Genomic DNA, 27,418 nt, shown 5'->3' on the forward strand with positions numbered 1-27,418 from the left:
AAAAGACAGGTGGTCACATGGATTGGAATACATGGGGTATAAAGCATTAACTGATGATAAACAACTTTTCTAGGAGAAACGAACCTGCTTACATATACTTGGTTGTCATACATAATGAGATTGAAATCAAATAGCTTACATCACATTATGTCACACATAATGAGACTGAAATCAAATAGCATACATTATTCAGATTATATTTAGTGAGGAATTTGTAATTTACGGCAACATATACCTATCATAAAATATACCATTTCAACCTTTGTTAAGTGTACATTTCAGTGGCATTAAGCACATCCATAGTGTTGTAAAGCTGCCATCACCATCCATCTCTGGAACTTTTTCATCTTCCCAAACTGAAACTCTGTGCTCATTAAACTCTAACTACCTAGCGCCTGGCAGCCACCATTCTACTGTGTGTCTCTATGACTTTGATTACTCCAGGTACTTCCTCTAAGTGGAATCATAAATATTTGTCTTTCCCTGTCTGGCTTAATTCAGTTAGCATAATGTCTTTAAGGTTTATCCATGTTGTAGCCACATCAGAGTTTCCTTTTAAAGGCTGGATAAGATTTCATTGTATGTATATATCTCATTTTTTTTATTGAGATAAAATTGACATATAACATTGTGTATGTGTACAACATGTTGATCTGATAGACCTATACAGTGTACTATGATTACCTCTGTAGCTTTAACTAATACCTCTATCACATCACATAATTAAAATTTCTTTTCCTATGAGATCATTTAAGATGTAGTCTCTTAGCAATTTTGAAGCATATAATTTGGGATTATTGACTATAATCATTATGCTGTGTATTAGAGCCTCAGAACTTACCTTTCTGGTGAAGTTTGTGATCATTAACGATATCTCCTGCTTCCCACCTCCTGCACCCCAGGCCTGGGTAACTACTGTTCTACAGTTCTAGGAGTTTGGCTTTTATAGATTCCACATAGACATGATATTTTTTTTTTCATAGACATGATATTATACAATATTTGTCTTTGGCTAATCTCACTAAGCATAAGACCCTCAAAGTCCATCCATGTTGTCACAAGTGGTAGGATATCCTTATTTCTTAGGGCTGAATAACATTTAATTGTGTATATGAATATATTCATATATATACATATGTACATACATATGTACACGTGTATGTGTGTATATATATATACACCACATTTTCTTGATCATTCATCTGTTGATGGACATTTAGGTTGTTTTGAATATCTTGGCTATTGCGAATAATGCTGCAGTGAACATGGGAGTGCAAATATCTTTTTGATAACATTTTTTCAATTATTTTGGGTATATACTCATATGGGATTGTTGGATGGAAACCCCTTAACCATTTTCCAAGGTGGCTGAACTACCTTACATTCCCATGAACAATGTACAAGGGTTCCCTTTTCTTTACACTCAACACGTGTTATTATTATCTCCTTAAGGATAGCCTAACAGGTGTGAGGTGATACCTCACTGTAGGTTTGATTTATATTTCCCTTTTGATTAGTGATGTTAAGCACCTTTTCATGAACATGTTGGCCATATGGATGTCTTCTTTGAGAAAATGTCTAATTAATTGCTCTGTCCATTGTGAAGTCAGATTGCTCTGTTGTTGTTGTTGTTCAGTTGTATGAATTCTTTATGTATTTTGGAGATTAACCCCTTAACCAGTACATGGTTTGCAAATATTTTCTTCCATTCTGTGTGTTGGCTTTTCATTTTGTTGATCATTTCTTTTGCTGTGCGGAAGCTTTTTAGTTTGATAGGGTCCTACTTGTTGATTTTTTTGGTTCTTTTGCTTTTGGTGTCCTATCTAAAAAAAATCCTTCCTGAGACATGAGCATTTTCTCTGTGTTTTATTCTAGTTTTACCATGTCAGGTCTTACATTTAAGCCTTTAATCTGTTTTGAGTAAAGATTGAGGTCCAATTTCATTTCCCCACATATGGTTATTCAGTTTTCCCAGCATCATTTGTTGAAGTGACTGTCCTTTCCCTATTGAGATTTTTTGGCTCCATTGTCAAATATTAGTTGGCTGTAAATTTGGGGGTTATTTCTGGGCTGTCAATTCTGTTCTATTGGTCAGTGTCTCTGTTTTATGTCAATACCATACTGTTTTAATTTCTCTACATTGAGTATAATCTGAAATCAGGAAGTGTGATATCCCTCTGGCTTTGTTTTCTTAGGATTGTTTTGGCTATTCATGGCCTTTTATTCCATCAAATTTTAGGATTGTTTGTCCTAGTTCTCTGAAAAATGCCATTGGAATTTTGATAGAGATTGCTTTGAATCTGTAGATGGCTTGGGGTACTTTGGATATTTTAACAATATTAGTTCTTCCAATCCATAAACATGGAATAGCTTTCCATTTTTTTGTGGCTTCAGTTTCTTCCATCAGAGTCTTGCAGTTTTTATTGTTCAGATCTTGTGCTTCTTTGGTGAAATTTATTCCTACCTGTTTTGATTATTTTGATGCTTTTGTGAATGGGATAATTTTATTTCTTTTTTAGATATGTTATTGTTACCATGTAGAAATGCAACTGATTTCTGTATGTTGATTTAATATCCTGTAATGTTACTGAATATGTTGATTAGTTCCAACAGTTTTTTGGTAGAGTCTTTAGGATTTTTCTCTACATAAGATCATATCATTTACAAATAATGATACTTTTACTTCTTCTTTTCCAATTTTGATACCTTCTATTTCTTTCTTTTGCCTACTTGCTCTAGCTAGGATTTGTGAGAGTGGGCTTCCTTGTCTTGTTCCTGTTCTTGGTACAATTCTGTTCTTAGAGGAAAAGCTTTTAATCTTTGTCATCATGTATGATGTTAGCTGTGGGCTTGTCATATATGGCCTTTATTATGTTGCATATGTTCTTCTATTCTCAGTTTGTTGAGGGTTTTTACCAGGAAAGAATGTTTTATTTTGTAAAATGCTTTTTCAGCATCTAGTGAGACGATAATATGGTTTCTTTTGTTCTATTTAATGTAGTGTATCACATTTATTGATTCATGTGTATTGAATCATCCTTTCAACCCAGGGATAAATTCCATTTTTCATGATGTATGATAATTTTAATGTGTTATTGCATTTGGTTTGCTAATATTTTGTTGAGAATTTTTGCATCTGTATTCATTAGGGATAGTGGTCTATAGTCTTCTTGTATATCTCTATCTGGCCTTGATAGCAGGGTAAATGCTGGCCTTATAAATTTAGGAGAGTTCCCTTGTCTTAGATTTTTGGGAAGATGGAGCAGAATTGATGTTATTTTTTAATGTGTGGTAGAATTCACTGGTGAAGAGATTTTAGAATACTGATTTAATTTCCTTAGTGATTACTGATTAAGATTTCTATTTGTGATTCAGTTTTGGTAGGTTGTATGTTTCCAGGAATTTATCCATTTCTTTTAGCTTATCCAATTTATTGGTATGTAATTGTTCATAGTAATCTCTTATCCTATATATATTTGTAGTATCAGTTATAATGTCTCCTTTTAAATTTCTGATTTTGAGTTTTCTCTCTTTTCTGTGTTCATCTAGCCAAAGTTTTGTCAATTTCACTTACCTATTGAAAACACTTATTTTCATTGATCTTTTCTATTGTTCTTCTGGTATCCAATTTGTTTTCTGCTCTGATCTGTTATTTCCTTCTTTCTGCTAACTTTGGGCTTAGTTTTCTTTCTAGTTCTTGAGGTTAGATTGTTTACTTGAGATTTTTTTTTTTAATTTTATTTATTTATTCATGAGAGACACAGAGAGAGGGAGAGACACAGGCAGAGGGCGAAGGAAGCTCCCTGTGGGGAGCCCGATGCAGAACTCAGTACCAGGACCTCAGGCTCACGCCCTGAGCAGAAGGCAGATGCTCTACCACTGAGCCACCCAGGCGTCCCACCTGAGATCTTTCTATTAACATATATACTCATCACTATAAATGTCTAAGAACCGCTGTTGCAGTATCCCATAGGTTTGGCTGTGTGGTATTTCTATTTTCGTTGTTGTTGTTGTTGTTTTAATTTTCCCTTTGATTTCTTCATTGGCACACTGATTATCCAGGAGTGTGTTGTTTAGTTTCCATGTGATTGTAAATTTTGTAGCTTTTTCTTATTGATTTCTAGTTTTGTCCTATTGTGGTCAGGAAAGATGTTTGATGTGATTTCAGGCTTCTTAAATTTGTTAAGACTTGTTTTGTGGCCTAACATATGATCTATCCTGGAGAATGTTCAGTGTGCACTTGAGAAGAATATGTATTCTGCTGCTGTTGGCTAGGATGTTCTATAAATGTCTAAAAGGTTTATTTGGTCTCATATACGATTCAAGTCCAATGTTTCTTTCTTAATTTTCTGCCTAGATGATCTATCCATTAGTGAAAGTGGAATGTTGAAGTTCCATTATTATTGTATTGTTATCTGTTTCTTCCTTCAGACCGATTATTATGTGCTTAATTAATATATTTAGGTGCTCTGATGTTGGGTGCATACGTATTTATGATATATTTTCTTGATGAACTGACACCATTATTATAAAACAACCTTTTGTCTCTTGGTACTATTTTTGGCTTCAAGTCTATTTTGTCTAATGCAAGTATAGCTACTCTCACTTTCCTTTGTATACTGTATTTTGTTTGTTCATTAAGCCAGTGATGGGCTTTGGGTTCTTTCCACTTTTTTGGCTGTTGTGAATAATGCTGCTGTGAACATTCATGTAACAAATTATCTGTTGAAACTGAGGATTTCATTCTTTATTACAAATCTGTTAAGCTTATACAATATCCAAATTAGTAGCAGTGAAAATGTTGCTTCTTTGGAAAACCCCAACCCAAGATCTTTGAACAGGGGTGAAAAAAATCTTCTAGTTATATTTTCTAAGAAACTGTGGAATCTGCTATGTTTTCTTGCATTGAGAAGATATTATAAATGTTCATACTGCATTAGACCTTATCACCATCTAATATATTATGTATTGCTTGTTTATTTTAACCAGTATCTTCAACCCTCTCCACCCACCACCCCTCCAGAATGTAAATTCCAGGACATGGATTTGAGGGGCAGTTTGTGTCCTGCTGTATCTTTGGTGCTTAGAATTGTGCATGCTACCCAGTGAGCAGTCAGTAAGATCTGCTGAATGAATGAATGAATGAACGATACTTCAATGTTACCCAGATTTATGTTTTGCTGGATATCATTTTAAAATGCTCTATATTTAGCTTCTTTGAACATCTCAGTATTACTGGTTTTCCGGGGCAGAGCATTCTAGTATAAAATGTCTGTGTTATACACCTTTATAAATGGTTGGAGACTAGGTACGATAAAGGTTTATGTTGTATTGGGAGAGGAAAGAAGACAGAGATGGATTACACAAATTATATACATGGAATTTTGTCTCCCTCCAATTTGCCTATAATGTCCCCAAAGTGATAACCTGTAAAACATCAGAGACACTTGTACATTGATAACCTGACTTAGGAGTAAAAAGAAATCACTTGACCTTAACCGTGGAGGTTAAATGATCCAACTATCATCAAAAACACAGAAACAAACTAATCATTCCTTTCTTACATAAGAGCACTCCATTGTTTCCTCTCAATGTAACTATTTATTGATTTGTACTGGTCAATCTAGATACTGCTTTAGCAGAGTCTCAGTCTCTTTGAGCCACAAATGAGAGTTTTCTAAAACAGCAGGAACTTTGAAACATTACTACAAAGTAGGGAACCTGGTCCTTTTTCCCTTGTAAGCAAGGAAACTTGACTCTAAGCAGTCCGGAAGTGTTTTTTAGCCTCTTTGTTAGAATCATTTTCCTTGTCTTGGATTTTAGTAAGGATATAATCTCAGTTCCTGTTAGAAAAGGAGATCACAATGCCAGGTGTCAAATCCACATATCAATCCTCTCCTTAATTGCTGAAGTTTGACATGTCCCTATGTTTCCCCCAGAAAACGCTAAATGTTCTTTTATTAGCAATAGGGAATTAAATTTCCTATGTAGACTAACTTCTAAGTTATAAGAGAAACAAATAAAAACACCATGAGAAGGCGGGGGGTGGACTTCTTGCTTCAATTTTAAACTTTCTCAAAGTAATTTCTCTTTCCCTTCTCCATATTTTCCACAGCTTGCTTGCTTTTTTTCTTTTTTTCTTATGTTGGAACTCACTATCTAGTTATAGTTAGTACCTTCTCTGGAGAGTAAATTTTTAGTCAGAAACTCTTTAAAAAATATCTTAGAATCCTAATGAAAGTAGAAGAGGTCAACTAGACCGTTGAAATGAAAAGCGTTTTTTAAGCCATGTAGCTATTATGTTTAGGCAATTCATGAAACAGGGAGGCTGGAAACTCTTTAGAAAGATTTACAACTTTTTAAAAGTCTTTTTTTTAAAAAAAGGTAAAGAATGTGAATTGGCTTAGAGTAAAAAAGACTAATAGAATAAGGAAGGAAAAGAAAAGAATATATTTTGTGTAAAAGCCACATTCATGGCCTTGTGCATGAATTTTACAGTCTAAGACCTATGTGATGGGGTTTATAGCTTAATACTTTACCCCTGTGATTGCAAACCCTGGTTTTTCCAAACCTCCCACTCCTACCCCCAGGCTTGTCTCCAGTTATCGTAGATATGACAAAATAATCTCCAATAAGTTTAATTTTTTAAAAAGATTTTATTCATTCATTCATGAATTCATGAGAGACAGAGAGAGAGAGAGAGAGAGAGAGAGAGAGAGGCAGAGACACAGGCAGAAGGAGAAGCAGGCTCCATGCAGGAAGCCCAATGTGGGACTCGATCCTGGGTCTCCAGGACCAGGCCCTGGACTGAAGGCAGCGCTAAACCGCTGAGCCACCTGGGCTGCCCAAATAAGTTTAATTTTGATTCAAAAATAAATACACGTAAATACATATACATCTCTCTTTTTTTAAGATTTTATTTATTCATGAGGGACACAGCGAGAGAAGGGCAGAGACACAGAAGGAGAAGCAGGCTCCATGCAGGGAGCCCGAACTCGATCCTGGGACTCCAGGATCACCCCCTGGGCTGGAAGGCAGACGCTTAACCGCTGAACCACCCAGGCGTCCCTTTTAAGAATTTTTTTTTTTTTTTGATGGAAAAGGGGATGAGGCAGAGAAGACCAAATTGTGAAGAAAGATAATTACAGCCCTTTAGGTCTTCAGCTGACAAGTGAAAACACCTTGTATGTAATGCAAAAGAAAAACTGTGCATTTGACCTTGTTTTCATTCACACTGCTCCCAATGCCCAGGAAAGACCAGATGTCTGATTTCTAGAATATTGGGCTTTTCCTTAGTAAGATTTATTTTTTTGAAGTTTGGAGAAAAACTGGTTTATAGTTTAATAATTTCATATACTAAAAGTGTTCCAGCAGAAAATGAGCTTTGAGTATTTATGCACTTGCAATAATCCAAGAAAGGCTGTGCAAAGAAAATCTTGAAATGACCTTTATTTTGAAAATCCCGGTATTATAGAAAACCTCCAAAAACAAAAACCAAAAAAACAAATTCGTAGTTCTCATGAGTAGGAAGTACAATGTAGCATACGGTAAGGGTGCTGAATTGGCGGGGATGGGGGGGATGGGTAGTATAAGTAGATGATCTTTCTTTTCCCTTATCTGATTCCTACTAAGAGCAATATACAAAATATACATTAGATATGGTATTTCTGGGCAGCCTGGGTGGCTCAGCGGTTTAGCACTGCCTTCAGCCAGCGGTGGGATCCTGGGGTCCAGGGATCGAGTCCCATGTTAGGCTTCCTGCATGGAGCCTGCTTCTCCCTCTGCCTGTGTTTCTGCCTCTCTCTCTCTCTCTCTCTCTCATGAATAAATAAATAAAATTAAAAAAAAGATATGGTATTTCTTCCCTCCTTACAGAAAACAATGGTTGGAAATTCCTATGTAAAGCTAATTTGCCATGAGGAATATAAAGCCCTTTAATGGGGTATCTAGGTCCCTATGGAAATTTTTTTTTAAACATACACCATGTGGTGCAATCTGTTACAGTCTACAAGGAGGGAAGGGGGGGAAGCTCTGTGGGGGCCAGGAATAAAGTCATCTGTGGGAGTTTTTGAGGTATTTACTAGTAATGGGGGAGATGGTATAGTTAAAACTAGCAGTGACATCCCTTCTGCCCCAAGTCGTAACCCAGGTCTATTAAATGTACACTCTTTTCAGAAACTATTTAGCAAGTTAGTCAATTTAGGGGAGAAAAAAAAAACCACCTTTTCTGAGATGGTTAAATTGCTATTCATTTTGTATTTTAATCTAACCTACTGGTGATTTAATTTACAGAACTCAAAGGAAGTGTGCACTCAAATATTTGAGGATGTTAACGTATCAACCACTGTTTAATTCTGGAATGTGCCTACTTGCTTGACACAATATTTTACCATCTCAACAAATGTTTAGCCTTTTTTTTTCACTTGACTAAAGAGAAATAAGTTTCACATCGCTTCATTCACCTTCTTATGTGCATATGCTGGGAAAGATTGGATGTTAAAAAAAAAAAACTTCCTCATGTTCCTTTCTACTACATCTAAATCTGTTTACCAATTCAAAGCTGCTAAAAAGCCCTGCATTCTCCTGCTAAATCAACTGGATGGCTAGAAACCAAACTGTGATGTAACGGGGAAAAAAATTTATCAATTTATTTTCATGTCAGAACAGTCTTGAGAAGGTATAAATTGTTCTGGTCTCTATGCCAGTTTTCTTTTTTCTTTCTTTCTCTGTCTTCCTTTTTTAAAAAGGCTTTCAGCTTTTAAGCCGGTACTTTTTATAGTTATATAACAGTTCTAATATTTTGTGACATTTTGTATTGTGACACTATAGATGAAATTGTCATCGGACTGACACTCTGTGCTGTTTATTCCTTAATTACAACTGTTAACACTGTAGAGAAGTGTGCTAATCTGCCAGCGCATATTATGAAAACAACGTTATTGTTACCCACACCAACACCCACTCAACAGGATATTTCCAAGATGGTACTTTAAAGGAACTTATCAGCACAATGGACGTTTCAATATAGCGGGGTTTTTTTAAGCTTGTCCTAGTGTCTTCATTTAAAAACACAAAGCGGTTTGAAAATTTTAAACTCTTAAATTGTACTGAGCATAGATACCCTTACTAGCAGGAGCTGCCTCTGTAACCAGAAAAATTAAAAAATTCTTGAATGTTTAAGCAGTGGAGGAGTGAGGAGCCACAAAGCTTTCTGACAGTTGTTTCACAAATAATGAAAACAGAAGGGAGACGGAAGGGCAAGTTTAAAGATGAAAAGATGAGAGGAGTCACTTGCATTCACAGGGCCGGTAGTACTTAAATAACCAAGTCAAAAATCCAATAAGCGTTCCTAGCTCTGATAGGTGACCTTTTTCAGAACCACGTCTGAGCTCCCCGTGAAACTGGCTACTTACTGAATGCTTTGTAGTTTAGTTCCTTCTTCCAGAACCTTCAGAGGTTTGATTATCTATGAGGGACAACATCCTATGAATCCATTGTCTAGTAAATACTATACCGAAGCAGTTAAGTGCCTCTATTTTTTTCTGTTAAAAAATCTATAATAATGGGCCAACAGCCACTTTGATTCTGTACTAAACCCAATCCCCATAATAAAGTAACCAAAACCATTCTAGAAAATGTAAAATCAGAACAACTGGTATTCACTGGTTAGATGAGAATGACTGTAAATGACTTTTTAAAAAATGACACAACATGGGGCAGCCCCGGTGGCTCAGCGGTTTAGCGCCACCTTCGGCCCAGGGCCTGATCCTGGAGTGGAGACGGGGGGGGGGGGGGGGGGGGGGGGGGGGGATCGAGTCCCATGTCCAGCTCCCTGCAAGGAGCCTGCTTCTCCCTCTGCCTGTGTCTCTGCCTCTCTCTCTCTCTGTGTCTCTCCTGAATAAATAAATAAAAATCTTAAAAATAAAATAAAAATGACACAATGCTTATTTAGCAACTTATTTAATAAACAGTTTACCTTTCAGCATTCGCTGTTAACACTCCCGTGGGTTTGGCAGAAGGCAAATTCATGACCCTGAAGTAGTAGCAGGTCTCAAAGTGAATCTGCTTGTCAGCAGATTCTCCTATCTTCATGTCATCGAGGAGGTAATGGGACAATATGAACATGTTCGATTCCTAAGGTGCCTGAGATGATCTGCATATTCTTTAATATTCAGCTGTATGAAACAGGTTTTGTTTTGATTTTTTTTTTTAAAGAGTACGTGAAGAAGTTATCCCTGAGCCTCATTTTGAACGGTATTTTCTGCTTCGTTTTCATTTTCAACACCGATAGGATATGGTGCTCTTCCTAAAAGAAACTGTTCCCATTTGGGAATATATTCTTCTACTGATGCCCAGTAAAGAGTCTGGAAAAAAAAAACAACATCCAAAAGTAAAAAAGCATATCAAGCAATTGAACTTGGCTCTTCATAATAGTCTAAATGTTTATTCACTGAAGTGTGTGTGTGCGTGTACACACACACACACACACATATACGTAGAATGCACTTCCTCTACAGAATATTTTATGTTAATTTTAGAAAGAAATCTGGCTACTTACTAGTGTTAATTTTCAAATTTCTCAGTAAAACCAGAGCCTGGCAGAATGACAGGTTTTAGGATTTTATTGTGATTTTACACGCCCTCTTGTGGCCAACCTTGTAATTAATACCAGTGGTATCCTCTAGGACACCCGTCATTAAATGTTTTTGTTTACTGTTCCAAATCCCATACCAAATTATTACCCATACAATGAAATGATTGAACACGAACAGCTGCTTTGCGACTGACATAAAAAGGTCTGACCTGGGATGCGGTCAGGAACTGAAACATAACTAGTATGTTTATAATAGTCCAGGACTCAGGGAAATTGACTCCTTAATTATATGGGGACAAACACTTAAAATACACATTCACTATATCTTTTAGAAGAACACTAGATATGGTAAACTGTAGTTTCTTCCCAGGTTGGTTTTTTTTTTTTTTTTTGGTATACTGAGAAAATAATACCAATTATCATGTAACCATTTTTAATTCCAATAACTTGGAAGTTGAGACCTATCATGTTGGCCTGATTTACAGCAAATCTCTAAGTTCTAGAAGCTCATGCAAAATCACCATATAATATCTACAAGCTTTGATGGTTTTTTGGGTGACTGCGCTAAGGGGGCCAAAGAAAAGTAAGCTGCCAAAAAGCTCTGTATCATAGGAGGGCATTTTATATTGGCTCATCACTATCGATCTCATTTTGGGAAATTCAGCCAAAGAATTACATAGCATTAAGAACACATAATGACTCACTCTGCACACTAACAAGGTACAGGGGTTCTGAAAGTTGAAAATGGTGAGTGGTTCTACATATCTATCCTTCTATGCATGTGGTCTGAGAAATAGCCTGACACACTTAAAATAGAGGTCATCCTGCTGTGCAAGACTAGCTAAGAAAAATACCAACCCAGGCCTGTGGTTGGGAGTTTCTCTACCATTCACGGCTGGATTAACCCCTATTGTGCGGGGCCTGTAGAGGCCAGAGGAAGGTATTGGAGAATTCAACAAAGAAAAAGACATGCCCAAGGCACAACTTTGTACCACAGTTCTTTCTATCCTTGATCGCTGCCTTTTCTTATTACCCTAGATGACACAGAAAATTGAAGGGCAAATTCTCAGCCTTTCATTTTGAGTCTATTCACATCCCTGCTTCGGCAGCAAGCAAAACTGTATTTGAAAAAGGTCATTAAGAATATAAAATTAAACTATTCTATATGGAGTAAATTTCCTTTCATCACAGATATATTCATATACCAAATAGGGTTTATTTTTGCCAACAGTCTTCCCAATCTGTTCTTGAACTGAGCAAAATAAAACAGACAAAAGCCACACTATGCTGCATGATAATATGCATTTAAATAGCTTTGGTTGAAATTTGGTGAAGGGACCAAAGTGCTAACATTAGCCAACAGGAAAAGCACTTTGATGAGGCATGCTGTCATCTTAAGATTGAGTGCATACTGTCTGTTATGGTTTAACAAGATAGTTGTTCTAGATGAAAAGACATAGGATCTTTAAAAAATTTTCACTTGATACATTTCTAAAAATCAAGATACTTACCAGTTACCTACTGTGTACAAAGCACAGCACTGTGGACATGGAAGGATCAGTCAGACAGACCTTATTTTACTAAACAAATAAATCTGAAAAATACACACGTATAACCACCATTCACTTACAACTCACTACTAACAGAATGGGGTCTCTTCCTAGACATTAATTCTTTAAGATTCTTACCTCAAGAGAAACCAACTCTGGTGATGGAATTGAGTGAATCCGGGTCTGTAGAGACTTTTCTGCTGCTTCTATGTCCTATAATAGGTATCAGCGTTTTAGAAACAAAATGTATTTACGTAACACACGCAAGTGGTACCTGTAATAGCAACGGCTATATCCCAAATCTCTCAGCTCTTCTCTAGATATACAGTCTGAACTGAAGGAAGGGCATGGAAGGAGGAGGACTGATCACTACTTAATTAACCAGTTTCAGATAGAGAAAGTAGCATTTCTTATTTTAAAATAAAAAATGGCAGTGGGGTGCATGGCGCTTTCAAGGTCTTCCTTTCATTTAAAATAGTAAATGCCAATAATTCTTGCAAAAAGGACTTTCTTCTAAAATTGCTCAGGACACTAGCTTAGCTCTAAAACCATTAAAAACAGCCAGATGGAAAAAACGGTCAAATACTCAGATATAAAAACAGTCAGACAGTCTGCTCCACACTGTGCTAACCTTAAAAGTAAAGAGTTCTAGTCCAGATCATGCAAATAGTGTATTAATGTCACACATTTCATCTGTTCAGTATTCTATTTTTTAATTTTATACTTATGCAAATCCTCCACATATTTAAAAGAAAGTCAATGAGGTACCTCAGTACTTTGCAACAAGAACCTTTTTGCTATATGTTTTTAGGACTAGATTTCTGGGGCATTTTCAATGGCCAGCTTTATGGCTGAGTCGTACATCAATCAGCTGATGCCAGTTAAGCACTGTGCTTTAATTTGTAGTTTAACTTGTGGGTGTGTACATTTTCTCTTACGGTTGTAGAAACACAGGGGTAATTACACTTAATTCATACCCTGATAAAGATGTAACCTTGATATGTGGATGAAGTACATGCCCAGAAATAAAGGAATCTCCAAGTTGTTAGTGAAACACTGAGCTCTGTTTAATGCGCCCCAAACTGGCACCTATGTTGTCTTGTGCTTGCTTATGTTTGTCAAGTTCACAGAGGCCTTGGCTGGAGGCTGTGTAAATTTTGTCTCTCCTTTGAGCTTAGTGAGTTGATCGAAAAGAGAAAGTTCTCTGATCCATGTACAAGCATTGGAGCAATCTAAGTACAGGGCTGTTGGACAGACGGAGAGAGATGGAAAAGGACGTGGGAGTGGGGTGTGAAGAATCCAATGCTGAACAGGAGAAAAGAGCGAGCAGATGGCAGTGGCGGGAGCAAGGAATGGGTGTGAAATGTAAAAGGGAAAAACAGGAAATTCCCTAAAGGGACTCCCCAAAGTTGCACAACCATTAATGCACCTGCTGTCTCGAAGAAGGTGATTTGAAGGGGAAAACCACCAATTTAGGGATAAAAAGCCCATCTATTAGCAGTGTCTATTCCCTACCAGAAGTTTATGGCTAAGACACATGCTAAAGAGCTTTTGATGCCAATGCTACAACAGATAGCGAAGATTAACTCTTCTGTGATTGCACTGAGATTTTACAAGGTCCTAGAAAAGTTATTTTTTGCTTTTATAGATCAAACAAACAATAGACTCACAGTTTCATTGACACCATTATAAGAACAGTTATAAATGTATTGTTAGTGGGTAGATCTAGGTGCCACTAGCACCTGTAGACAAGATGATAAACTTCTCTTAAACACCGTAAAATAAGGATACTGAATCTCTCTCCTAGAAGATCAGACTTGTGATGAAAGAGTAGATATGAGCAGGGATCTGCAGCCTGGTAAAACAGGTCTATGGTTAGTAACTTGACTGTCATCTCTGTAGCCTGTCGACAAGGGATTATCACCCCTCCAGAGCACTTCTTTCTTAAGTGAGATTTTACTTTCTTAGATGTTTTGCTTACCTCTCTGACTCCTACTTCACTTTCTCCTTAGTTGGCTCCCTTTTCTCTTCTTAATCCTAAGTGTGGGCTTTCTTAAGATTTGTGACATCTGTCCTCATCTTTTTACTTTTTTTCTCTCCAAGACTGTCTCTTTGGGGGGAAAAAAGGAGAGATATCTTTTCTTCCTAGCCCTTATTTCTCAACCTAATAAAACCTATACTCCACTTATTCCTACTGGATGTACGATAGCAGGAATTCTATTCCCCTAAACACCTATGCTGTATCTTCTACCTTCAACTGTTCTTATTCTCTGACATTTAAAAATTCACAGGTCCATAGATCATTCCATCAGGATGTCTCCACTAGCCTGTCCATGCCATTCTCAGTGCTGTGGCCTTATTATCACACTTACTTGTTCAATAAATATGTACTTGGACTATATCTCATTTTACTTTAACCACATATGAAATTGATTAGTTTTGCTAAAACTACTACTTTAAGTATCTTTACCTAGATTAAAAAAAAAAACAGATACCCACTACACAGAGGATAAAGTATGAATTCCTTAGCCTGACTGAAGAATCTTTGCCTTCTTCAGTGAGTTTTATCCTATTACTTCCAGTTAAGAACCTTCTGTTTGACTATATGCTGCCAGAGGTACAGACTGCATCTCATACAACCTTTAAGCATCCGAGAATCTAACAAAGTGCAGGGTGCATACTAAACACTTAAATATTCATTATATAAACAAATGACTAGGTGTCAAATGTTTCCTGAGTATAAATTAAAAACTTAAAAAAAAAAAAAGTACTCAAGGGAGTGGGGGAAGAAAAGGAAAAAGGGCAGATGAAGAGAGGCTAGACTTACCTGACCAGACCTTGATATCTTGTCTTAGAGATCTGCCATTAGACCATTTAAAAATGTATACAGTCATAGAAAAAATGAAAAAGCAATCCCTAAAAATGGAGGACAAAAGGAAACAAATCTAATCTAGTTGGTGGCATAACCACATCAAGAAAAAGTACATCAGGTGGTCTTAGAAACACAGTATTTTGACTGAGCGTCTGTAGTGAGATATACATCAAGGACAAAAAGAATTGTAAAAAGTATGTGACTTAAAACCATACTCAGTAATCATCTTGTTGCTGGTAGTGCTGCCTATATCATGGGATAAAATAAATGCATAATTACATTGGTATTGGAAATTTTTTTAGGAACTGTGATTTTTTGTTTAACGAGAAAAATGTTAGAGGTAGAAGACTGGTGATTTTAAGTTAAAAGTCTTACAATCATGTAATCCAAATGGAATTATTCATATGAGCTCTTGATGAATTTTATCTTTAAAAAAGTTGTAATAAACACCCCTCATGCCCAGATTAAGGGCTCTAAACATATATTCCTATCAAAAGAATCCACGGCTACTTGGAGCAAAGGCCAAATTTAGGTCTAAGCAGCAAATGATGGCCTAAAAGATATCATACCAGAAAGAGAGAAAACAATCAAAGACTGTTAAGATCATGTGAAAGGAGTTCAGGAGCTAACTTGGAGGTTCCCACTTGGTAAAAATGGGATAATTTGAGCATCAGTGGAACTACAAATTGAAGTGGATTGAGACCTTTCAAATCACAGAAATATTTAAAAACATCAACATCTAACTGGTCACTTCTGGAGGATACTAGAGAACAAACCTTTTTTTGAGAACCAAGTACACAGAAAGAATCAAGCACTCATCATGCTTTTTTTCCTGTATGAAATGTACTGCAGTGTAACCAAAGAGTTGGTGAGGGGAAGTTTATCTTCTTATAAATTATTAGCAAAAAATGAGAAGAAATAGAAGAATCTGAACATCAATTTTTGCAATCCTTAATGAACATATCTAGGCCATGATCATCAATGACTGCTAACATTCCAGAAAGAGAGGCGACCAAACACTGAACTTGAATCTGACAGGCCTCTACATCTGCACTATTAATGCAGAATCCATTAGCCTCATATAGCTGCTGAGCACTTGAAATGTGACAAGTCTGAATTGAGAGGCCCTATAAATGAAAATATACACTGAATTTTGAAGGCTTGGCAATAAAAAAGAACATAAAATATTTACTAACTTTCAATAGTGACTACATTTGAAATATAAAATTAAAATATGAAATTAATTTTAATACTTTGTTTAATCTATGTGTTTTAACTTTATTAAAAGTGGTTACTAGAGGGGTACCTGGTGGGGGGCTCAATTGGGAGGAGCATGGGATGCTTGATCAGGGTCATGAGTTCCAGCCCCATGTTGGGTGTAGAGATTACTTAAATAAAAACTTAAAAAAAAAAGTTGTTACTAGAAAATTTAAAATTACTTGCATTATATTTCTGCTGTATAATACAACTTAGTCCTATCAATTCATGGGAAGTACAGGAAACAGAGGAACATACTAATGATACCTCAGCAATGTAATAGGAATAACCAGACAGGTGGAAACTATAGGAGAAATGAACCAATTCCTTCAACAAATAAATTAAAAAGGGGTATAAAAAAAAAAGGCAGAGAGAACTTTTAGGGATTTGAGAGCCTTATCAATCAATTACGTACCGTATTGTATTTGAATCCAGATTCAAACAAATGTTTAAAAAAAAAAGGATTCAGGGAGATCTGAATCCTGACTGAATATTTGAGGAATTACTGTTAATTTCTTACATTGATCATGGAGTTGTGATTGTACTTAAAATAGTCTTTATCTTTGAGTGATCAACACTGATGAAACAGATGTGATATTTATAGATAAAACAACATGATGTCTGAAGATTAGCTTCAAAATAATTTGAAGGGCTGAGGGTAAAGGTGAGGGGTGTAGATGAAATAAGCTTGCCTCTGTTTTGGAAATTACTGAATCTGGGATCCCTGGGTGGCTCATCGGTTGAGTGTCTGTCTGCTTTCAGCTCATGGTGTGATCCCGGGTCCAGGGATGGAGTCCTGCATTGGGCAACCTGTGAAGGAGAAGTCTGCCCGTGTGTGTGTGTGTGTGTGTGTGTGTGTGTGTGTGTGTGTGTCTGTGTCTCTCATGAATATGAATAGATAAATTTGAAAAAAAGAAAATAACTGAATCTGGGTGATTAGCACATGGAAATAGATTCTTCTATTCCTTCCTCTACATAGGTTTGAAGTATTTTGTAACAATTCAAAAAGTTTTCAGTATGGATAGTAGTGTAAATGTTACTCTATGGCAGGATTCAGCAGCCTCTGTAAATGAGCTGACTCATGATTAGGAAAGATAAACTATGAGCACAAAAATTCTTTGTACTGAGATTTCTTTTTTTCTCCCTCCCTAGAAATGTCCCTCCCTCCCAACACAGCAATATAGATCTTCCCATAAATATATACAGTGAAGCCAGCCATGGCTGGGCTGGGTTTGACCTTTTAATCTGCTGAAGGGGCAATTTCTGGGATTGAAAAAACAAGATACTAAAGCAGGAGATATGGGGTCACTGGTACAAGGAACACTCAAGCATTCATTAAACTTGCTCTTTACTGAATTGGAGAAAGTGAGAAATGTGAGGAGGACTCAGTCCTGTAAGTCACTGGCTATTCTGGGAGTGGGGAGGGAAGGCAGTCTGTTGAAGGCTCTAATTGCCAGTTGCCCCAAGAATGCTTCCAGAACGCACCTTAAGGGAAGCACTCGCCATAGCTCTAATCTGCTGTAGCACACTCCCATTCTTTCTCACGCTGGAATATTTGTCTGTCTTCCTCACAAGATGATGTTCACTACCACAAAATTGCCTTTTTGGGTTAAACTAAGTTTCGTTGGTGGGGGTAGGGGGTAGGGAAGGTCGAAGAGATGACAGTTTACATCATGGAAGTATTTATAGAAACACTATTTTCTTGTCCAAATCTGTACTGATTACATTTGTTTTTAAAATGCAGATACATTTTATTTTATTCTCAAGAGGGAAACTAACAGAAACTAACAATCCATTGTCATCCGTGAATATTTACTGACTAAACCTTCAGTGTGAATTTTCTTCACTACTTAAATTCATGTCCATTCTTTAATATTCTGCTGGAAACTTTGGGTATTAGTCTTTTTTGTTATTTTCATTTCTAAAACATTCTTTTATTTTTCCAAATACAGTTAGAGAAAGTTTGTTGGGTTTGATGCAAATTTTGGTGGGGTTCTATTAAATATAAAATAACACTGTTAATTGTTGATTTCAGAAAAACAATAGTTTCCCTGTCAGGATAAAGGCTTATGTCTCCATTTAGATTTTAAATCTTCCACTGAAGTGTAAGAATTATCTTTGTACCAATCATGCATATCCCGTGTGAAGAGCATTGCCAAGTATTTTATAATCTCATTGCTAAGGTGAATATGATCTCATATTTTCCATATGAGAATATATATATTTTGTTCTGATTTTTGAATGTTTACCTTTTATCCATTAATTTTACTCAATTCATAATATACTGTGTTTTTTTTAAAGATTTTATTTGTTCAAGAGAGACATAGAGAGAGAGGCAGAGACACAGGCAAAGGGAGAAGCAGGCTCCACGCAGGGAGCCCGATACGGAACTCGATCCCAGGTCCCCAGGATCAGGCCCTGGGCTGAAGGCGGCGCTAAAACGCTAAGCCACCTGGGCTGCCCCCCGCCTTTTTTTTTTAAGATTTTATTAATATACTGGTTTTATTTTTATTTATTTATTTATTTATTTATTTATTTATTTATTTATTTATTTATTTTAATATACTGGTTTTAAACAGCTTTGGCTTTTCTAAGTATATACCCTTATCACTTAAAAGTGTTAGGATTATATCTTCCTTTCCAGAAATTAAAGTTTAGTCCCTGTTGGCATTTCTTATATTGGTCAGAGCATCTACATAAGGTCAAATAATGGATAGTAAAAATAAGCTTATTCTTATTTTGCTAGTATCTTTACAGGGATTTCCAATTTCAGCAGAACCATTTAAAAAGTGTACTCTGTACCTAAGTACGTATCCTGATGTAACTGAACCTGTTCCTGACAAGGGGTATTAGGAGTACTCCCTTTATGGTTTCCTCATCTCTAAATTAGGGAATCAAGTGCAGGTCAGTGGTTTTCACCATTCCTTAAAGCCACAATAGAGCAGGCAAGGAGGAGCTTAATGGATGGGCCTCTGGGCCAAAGCAGGTCCACTTTTACCTATTTTAAATCTTTGAAAAAAAATTTTATGCTAAAAAAAAATTAAAGCCTTAAGTTAAACTCTAATCTATATGCTTTTTAAAGTTCCTCTCAACTGAAAATTCCGTGATCAAGTCCTATTTAGGTCACTTTGACAATAACCTCTATGGTACAGCCCTTAAAATTATTTCCAAAGTTTAAAACAAAATAATAAGAGGGAAGGCAGAATTTTAAAAAATTGCATATACAAGTATTCAAAGTATGTTTAAAAAAAAGTCAGGGGTGCCTGGATGGCTCAATTGGTTAAGCATCTACCTTGGGCTCAGGTCACAATCCTGTAGTCCGGGGATCGAGCCCCCATGTCGCGCTCTCTGCGTAGGGGTGGGGGGCATGTCTGCTAATAAAAGACTAAAGGGAAATTTACAAAAACATTAATTTCTAGCCGGGTGGGATGATATGGAAAGTATGCTATTTCATCTTTGCTTTTTCAAGTTTTTTACAGTGAGAATATATTACTTTTGTATCAGGGAAAAAAACACCATACCAAACTTGTTTCTAATGACTATGAAACTAGGTTCATTATCTTCCTTCCAGATATGGCAATGATTTCTTAGCTCTTCTTCTTAAATCTAATCTCTCCATTCAGCAAATCACATAGCATCTAAATAGGAAATGAATCTTTCTTAAATACCCATATGCTGCTTATATAAGTCTCTATTTTTCTTTTACTTAAACACGTTTAGTACTGTATTATCCCTACAGATCAAGTCTCAACTTCTTCAGTCGGTCTCACAAAACATATCCAGCCTCGTTTCCCATGACTTTACAAGCTAGTTAGCTCAGGGTCCCATAAACATGAAGAGGGCCACTCATTCTTTTGGTCTTGGTTCTTCTGTAAGAATTCAATGGAATACCTCGCCTTCTGCCTATTCAAACACAGCTCCAGCTTAGCTTCCCCTCTCAGACTTGTTAGAATATTACAGTTTTCCATGATTTTTTATACCTACTCCTAAAGAGCTAACGATTTCACATAATTTAATGTTTGATCACCTAAGATCTCATATTCCATGTGTAACAACCTTATGTCATCAGTTAAGCGTGTTAGCTATTTGATGTAAAGAACTCTGAATTATTTCGTTAACTCCACTTTCTGCTCAGAACTAGCTCAGTAGTAAGGACCCTTCGGGCATTCACCAAATACTTGCTCACTAAAAGGAAGATGCTTGAAAAATCCAAATAGTACCTGCACTTGTTGCAGGTAAGTAGCGATCAAGCCTTCAAGCCTTCTAATTTAGTTTTTCTGACTTTTCACAGCAAATTCCAGATTATCCTATATATTTCCATTTAAAAATAAATATTGCAAACACCATTGGGCAAGGAAGACATATGGCAACATAGAATGCTTTGGTAGCACTATGGCTGTGACTTAAATTACTGTGGATCAAACTGCCAGAAGCTGAGAAGATAACTGAATTTTCCTCTTCCTTTATCCTCTAGTGACTACAGAAGATAACTATATCATGCCTATCGATGAAAATATTTAACAATAAAAAACTGAAAACACTGCTTTATAACTTAAATAATATAGCCTTACTACCAAATGTTTTAGTCATAGGATCTCTTGGAAGCTTGAATGGAAGCAAACTTTAGGGTTTTAATTATGGATGAAGCCATACAATTCTGGAAGCAAAGTATAGCAAGCAGCCAAAAATGTTACACATATGATTTTACTCCAAATGGGCACATTGGCCAAATGGTGGGGCCCTGCGCAATCACATACTTTGACCACCTCCTCCATCACTATCAAGAGAGATCTGGGAAATCTGTTATCTTAGATATGAATTCTACGTGTTGACTGTGGCCCCAGTAGGGCAAAATCAAATTGTTCTTGTTTTTATGATGTTAAATAGTTTTGAGTTGGATCTAAAAACATTATAGGTACTTCATGGGTTTTTAGGATCTCCCTATAAATAAAAGAAGATGGAAAATGGAAAGCTACATCTTGTATCTATTACTTCTTGCACAAAGGTGACCTTTAAATTCCTTCTATGGTCACTGACTTTTCTGGTTGATTAAAAACACTTAGCTTAAGCAAACTTTCATTTTTTTTTCATTTAAAAAAGAATGCACATGCATATTATCCAACTTACATGGATTTAAAAACTAGATGGTACTTAATTAATTGCATTTATTACTCAAAACAAATTATATATATCAAAATTATGAAATTCACTTAAATTCTTTTTTTGCAAAGGTGGGGAAAAAAATCTATACTCAAGTCACGGAAACTTACCGTTAAAAGAGTAAGGTTCCTTTTAAAAGCAGTCTCAGCTGCTTTCATTTGAGATGCCTTTTCCTTGTTTTTATCTATAAATTTATCCTCCATTTGTTGAAGTAACATTAATCTTTGTGATACTCTAGAAAAAATGAAGATTATATAAAGTTTTTTTAAAGGGTACTTTTTTGCTTGACTAACATAAAAAATTTATTTCTTAATTGTACCTCATTTCAAGTTCAAGCTATCTTGGAAATCAATTATTATGTCAATTAATAAGACAGTTAAAAACTTAGGTAGTTCAGTAAGCCTTAAGTATGGGTAAAATTATTTTTATTTTCATTAACATTTCTATCATAAGTATATGCTTCTGGTTTTTTAGCCTCTATGGTCTTTGCAATTATTTTAGAGTGTTAAAAACATGTTTTAATTTTGGTGAAAATGCAAACTGTAATACATATCCCTTTGTACACATACTTATATATACCTCCCCACACACATACATTGATATAACTTGCTATACGAAACCTTCTGCTTAACACTTCAATACCCCTGAATCTCATGTTACACATTTAGAATTGCGCTAAACTTCCATATGTTTGAAGAAGCAATAAAAATATTTTTTTCCTCTTTTTCCAAGAGAAAGATGATGGTTCCATATATGAGTGAGAGGCTGTGTGTATGTATGCATACTCACAACAAGGTGAAACAGTAATTGAAGAAAGATGTAAAAAGTTGTAAGTTAATTATCAAACTACTTTGTTGTATACAATATACTTTAAAAATTTTTTCATTGGTCAAATGCTCATTTTACAAGTTTTTTGGTCCTCTAAAATGATCAACAAAAATGTCAGATGATAAAAAATACATGTAGTATATGTATATATGCAACAGTCCAATCATTTTCCAGGTAGTTGTGGAGATCCTTAGAAATGCTATGTTTCATACAGCTGTTCTTGAGGATAGAATTAAAATTGAGTAATTTGAACATTTTTATAAGGAAAAGATCTTAGAAAGCCAAGAAAGAAGTCCTCATAATTAATCAAAGAAAAGGAAAATATGAGAGCCCACAGAAAGAGGTGGAGAAGAACCGGTTATATAATTTGAAAGGCCTAATGCAAAGTGAAAATGTGGGGCTCCTTTAAAAAAAAACCTATTAGGAATTGCAAACAGCAACATTAGAGCATTAAACCAAGTGCAGGGACTTTGAGTACACAGGTCACATACTCATAAAGCCTGTCTTGGTTAAGAGGTGTAGAGAAGTCCATTAAGTAACAGTGAGGAACCTACAAAGGTAAAAAGGGTGAATTTATCTAGATAATAGAATTGTAAGAAGAGAACATAACTATACCTTTAAATCTGTTATTCTTAAGAGACCGTGAAATTCCCTAACACCGAAATCCTTCAAGTGTTAGAAAATTTAAATAACACACTTTCATATTTTTAAGTCTTCTGTGCACACAATATTTCATTAATAAAGCCAGTACAATTTATTTGTTTAGATAAGCCTTTTTTTTTTAAAAAAAACTTACATTTCTTCGTGTCTTTTAGAAAGGCGAATTTCTTGAGCAAACAAGGAAGTCATCTTTAGTCAGAGCTGCCTTATAAGCTTTCTGGTAAATAACAAAAACATTTAAAGTTACTGTAATGTCCTCAGCTTTACAACAGTGGATTGTTTTACAATCTCCACCGACTGGTTCTCCCAAGAAGAGTAAAATAAAAATATAATAATGTATATAATACATTAATATAATAATAATATAAGATATAATAATGTATAAACTGAACGAATGCACTCAAAACCGCTTTTATTTACGATGCACCGTTTTTCATATGCCAGATGCATCCAAAAACACCACGAATCAGGTAAACTCAACATATTTCACATTTCCTCCTCTTACTTCCTCACACTTTAACCTTAATCGGAACTGAAAACAAACAAGCAGCTGGTACTAAGACTAGTAAACATTTTATTGAATCAACAGAAAGGGAAAAAAATCCACTCTGTAAAATTCAACACAGGAACACCATCCCTCATGCGTGTGCACACACACATAGAAAGGCAAACAAGTATGAGAACCAACTGGAAACTCATGGTCTTTCCTTTATTGGAAGACTGCCCAGTTCTACCATCGCTTTTCCAAATAAGAAAGTATTTTTTCATGTATAACTGCGGGGGAAGAGCCCAACTGCTGTGTTCACCTTGCCCTGGGTGCTCAGGACTCCCATCTGGGGGAGTTTAGGAAAGTCCATCTTAACACACATGAGCAAGCTCACCTTGACTGAAGAGCCTGGACCTATACAGATAAAGATCAAGTGAAGTGCTCTGAAGGCTCAGGGCCTGGAAGCAAATCACTGGGCGGTGCGTGTGCAAAAGCTGAAGGTGACTGTCCTAGGGAGAAAGAAAGACAGAAAAAAAAAAAAAAAAAAAGGAATGAAATTCTTTTCCCGGAGCAAAGCATTGGCTTTCCTAAATCCCATGAATTAATCTCTGAGTGTCCAGCGCTGATAGACTGAGCTCTCCCTTCGGAGCGCATGCAGGGAGGTGTAGGGCACTGCGCCCAGCCCGGGGCAGGGGAGACACGGCCCTGCCCTCAACGGGGTTCCTGCTGCAGGACCGGTTCAGCACCGCGGACAGCGACCGCGGCCCGGCTCGCCCGCGGAGGCTCCTCGGTTACAGACCCTCGTCCCTAACCTCGCTGCGGACCTAACCGTCGCCGCCTCCCTCCCCCTTTCCCAAGCAGCGTCAAGGAAATCCCGGAAAGTTAGTCCGCCGCAACTTCTTTCCCGCAGCGCCCGCCATCCCCTTTCACTGCAGACAAGCCCCAAGATAACCTCAGACGGCCTCTGGAGCCGGGGGTCCGCACGCTCTCCGGGTCCTCAACCCTGCAAGCGCCCCGACTCCCTGCTTAACACCCCGAGAACTCGCGACCTTCCCCCGCTGCCCCTGCTCTTCCCCTGCAACATCCGCCCCCATCCCCCACCCCAGCGGCTCCGCGAGCACCTGCGCCGCCCTCCGACACTCAGCGCACTCGCCTGCCTCGGGGGCCGCGCGGGGGGGACTTGAGGACTCACCCAGCCGCGCTCAGACCTTCCCCGTAAGGGCGCCGGCTACTGCGCGGACGCTGGTACCGTACCGCCCCCCCCCCCCCCGCCGCCGCCCCCGCACAGGCCCGGGCGTGGCCACGCGGCCGCCTCTGCGCACGCGCGACGAGGTGACGTAATCACGTCGCTATAAAAGGCGGGCCTCTGGCGCGAAAGCCGAAGTGTGCGGCGCGCGGCGGAGGGGTCTCCGCGGCGGTGCTTCCGCAACGTCGGGCGGTGATTCCGAGTCTTTTAAAATGAGGCGGAGCATGTTTCAGAGAGGGAAGCTAGAGTGACACACAGATTATGGACATGGAGGGGGAAAAAAGTCCGTCAGAGTGAATTGTCTGCACAGTGGGTAAAAGCTCTCTGGATCTTCAAGATGCTTCACCCACGTGGTCCGGCGGAGAGCACAGGGGCCGAGCCCCGGCCCGCACCCTCCTGGGGACATGTGATGTCCGTATGGCCATATGGACGGTGGACGTTTTGAGAGGTTTGCGTGCGGGCGGATTGTCTATTTCAGCCCTTCCCGGCAACACCTGGCGACACCTGGTGACACCTGGCGACACCTGGTGACACCTGGCAACATCATCCTCCTTCGACGGAGGAACCAAACCAGGTCGGCCCTTTACTTAGGTCGGAGCTTGAAGTCAGTAGAGCCTTTTGGAAATTTGCTGCAGCCCTCGGGGTCACATGCTTGGGAATAATGCCTTCGTGCTGCAAAGTGCGTTCTTAAACCTCCCCCCCCACCCCCACCCCCACCCCCAGTCTTTGACATAACTTGGTGAGACGCAAAGTACTCTCCTTAATGTCAGAGGTTAAAGACAGGTTCAAGAGAGGTCAAGCTGTTTTCTTCCTATGGGTTACTGGGTTGGTAAAGGGCGGAGGGCTAGGGACTTCAGTCCAAGTGTCTTTTTTTTTTTTTTTTTAAGATTTTATTTATTTATTCATGAGAGAGAGAGAGAGAGAGACATAGAGAAGGAGAAACAGGCGCCATGCAGGGAGCCCGATGCAGGACTCGATCCCGGGTCTCCAGGATCACGCCCTGGGCCCAAGGCAGGTGCTAAACCGCTGAGCCGTCCGGGCTGCTCTTTTTTTTTTTTTTTTTTAAATGATTGATTGATTTATGACAGAAATAGAGAGAGAGAGGCAGAGACACAGGCAGAGGGAGAAGCAGGCTCCATGCAGGGAGCCCGTCGTGGGACTCTATCCCGGGCCTCCAGGATCAGGCCCTGGGCTGAAGGCAGGTACCAAACCGCTGAGCCACCCAGGGATTCCCTGCTTTATTTTATTTTATTTTATTTTATTTTATTTTATTTTATTTTATTTTATTTTATTTTATTTATTTTATTTTATTTTATTTTATTATTTTATTATTTATTTAATTTAACTTATTTATTTTATATATTTTATTTATTTTATTTTGTTATTTTATTTTATTTTTTTAAACTCCCAGAATATCTATAGGAAACTCCCCTCTTGTTTTGGGACTATGGCCCTTCACGGTTCCTTTGCTTGGAAACCCCATTGCCCAGAAACCCACCTAAGACCGAGCGCTTCGATCTTTCAGTGCTACTTCCTCAAAGAAGCTTTCCTTGGGCCTCCAGTCCTCCCTCTCCTGCTTGAGTTTTCTCCAGAACACTCTGTTCCACAGGTTTCTCCATCACTCATTCGTGTATCAGTGCACCCCTACTAGAATTCGAACATCTGAAGAACAAGCATTTTTGATTATTTGCTACTTACTGTATCCTCAACAACTGAAGTGGCCTTGAAATAATCCCAGGTTGAAATTCCATCGTACTTTTAAGAGAGGTCCGTCTTCAGTTAATAGGACTTTTGATTTAGCTGTTCCACAGAGGTACTTAGTAAAGATGAAATACAGACCTTTGAATGGCCTTGTGTTCTTGGAATGAAGTAGAGCTTCTGCATGGTTACAAGGCATTCTTACCTCTTATGTAAATTTACAAATAGAGATTTTTCTTTTTTTAAGATTTTATTTTTATTTATTAATGAGAGACAGAGAGAGGCAGGGACACAGGCAGAGGGAGAAGCTGGCTCCATATAGGGATCCTGACATGGGACTCGATCCCGGGTCTCCAGGATCACACCCTGGGCTGAAGGCGGCAATAAACCGCTGAGCCACCTGGGCTGCCCAGATGTTTCTTAAATTGGTAATGGGGTTGCATGGAATAGAATACTGAGAGGCTGCATGTGAAAGCATTCGTATGTTGTTTAAAACAGACCTTGTTCCCCTCCCTGCTTTATGTAAGTTTGCATGGTGACACAACTGGGACAAACCCAGCTCTTTTAACTTTGAATCTAGTTTCTTTAGCTCATTGTCTGCCCTAGGAGTGAATCAAGGAATACCTTAGAATTTTCTTGAGATTTTTAGGAGAACAGTAATCAGGAATCCCTCACAGACACTTAGAGGTTATCTAGATAGACTCTGATAATACATTTTATAGGATCTAAACAAAGTACTTTCTACTTAAAGATCTGCTCTGAGAACTCCTCTCTTCATGACAGCCCCGAGTTGATCTTTTCTGTGAGACACTTGACTGGAGAAGCCCTGTCTCTGACAATTGCACTATCAATGAACAGCTTCTGTATTTCTTAGGTAGGTTTGGTTACTTCCTGGAGTGAGATATTCGCGATCTACCATGCAGATTATTAGAACCTACTAATGCCTGGCTCATAATGGGGCATTCTATAAACGTATAGTAAAGTTAGTATTTCCTAATCCGGTATAGTTTTGTCCACTAGCATGCTAAAATTGTCCCTTTAGCCTCATTATTTAGAAAGCCTTGTG

General features: G+C 37.8%; 1 protein-coding gene across 3 annotated transcripts; it reads right to left on the reverse strand.

Moving 5' to 3' along the window:
* Positions 1-9,944: 9,944 nt before the first annotated feature.
* CEP15 (centrosomal protein 15) lies at positions 9,945-24,700 on the reverse strand. 3 transcript variants are annotated; one of them, XM_072720543.1, is made up of 6 exons: positions 24,601-24,700; positions 23,803-23,917; positions 23,058-23,138; positions 21,544-21,667; positions 12,283-12,357; positions 9,945-10,364 (listed from the first exon to the last, which is right to left on the reverse strand). In XM_072720543.1, the coding sequence occupies exons 3-6, from the start codon at positions 23,108-23,110 to the stop codon at positions 10,230-10,232; spliced, it is 387 nt and encodes a 128-aa protein (XP_072576644.1). In that variant the 5' UTR covers positions 23,111-23,138; positions 23,803-23,917; positions 24,601-24,700; the 3' UTR covers positions 9,945-10,229. The 3 variants fall into 3 exon arrangements, with proteins under 3 accessions (XP_072576644.1, XP_072576647.1, XP_072576646.1); XM_072720546.1 differs by having other exon boundaries at positions 23,803-23,912; positions 24,601-24,668; XM_072720545.1 differs by lacking the exon at positions 24,601-24,700 and adding an exon at positions 24,361-24,382.
* Positions 24,701-27,418: the final 2,718 nt, after the last annotated feature.

This window comes from Vulpes vulpes, chromosome 9 (genome assembly GCF_048418805.1).
Source record: "Vulpes vulpes isolate BD-2025 chromosome 9, VulVul3, whole genome shotgun sequence".
Taxonomy (NCBI): Eukaryota; Metazoa; Chordata; class Mammalia; order Carnivora; family Canidae; genus Vulpes; species Vulpes vulpes.

Bases quoted from the DNA above. Each gene is read 5' to 3' on its own strand.
- CEP15 (XM_072720543.1), bottom strand. From the start codon at position 23,110: ATGACTTCCTTGTTTGCTCAAGAAATTCGCCTTTCTAAAAGACACGAA. The intron at 12,358-21,543 runs GTAAGTTTCCGT...TACCTATTATAG, and splicing joins GGAACCTTACTCTTTTAACG to GACATAGAAGCAGCAGAAAA. The intron at 10,365-12,282 runs GTAAGAATCTTA...TTTTTTTTCCAG, and splicing joins CAGAGTTGGTTTCTCTTGAG to ACTCTTTACTGGGCATCAGT.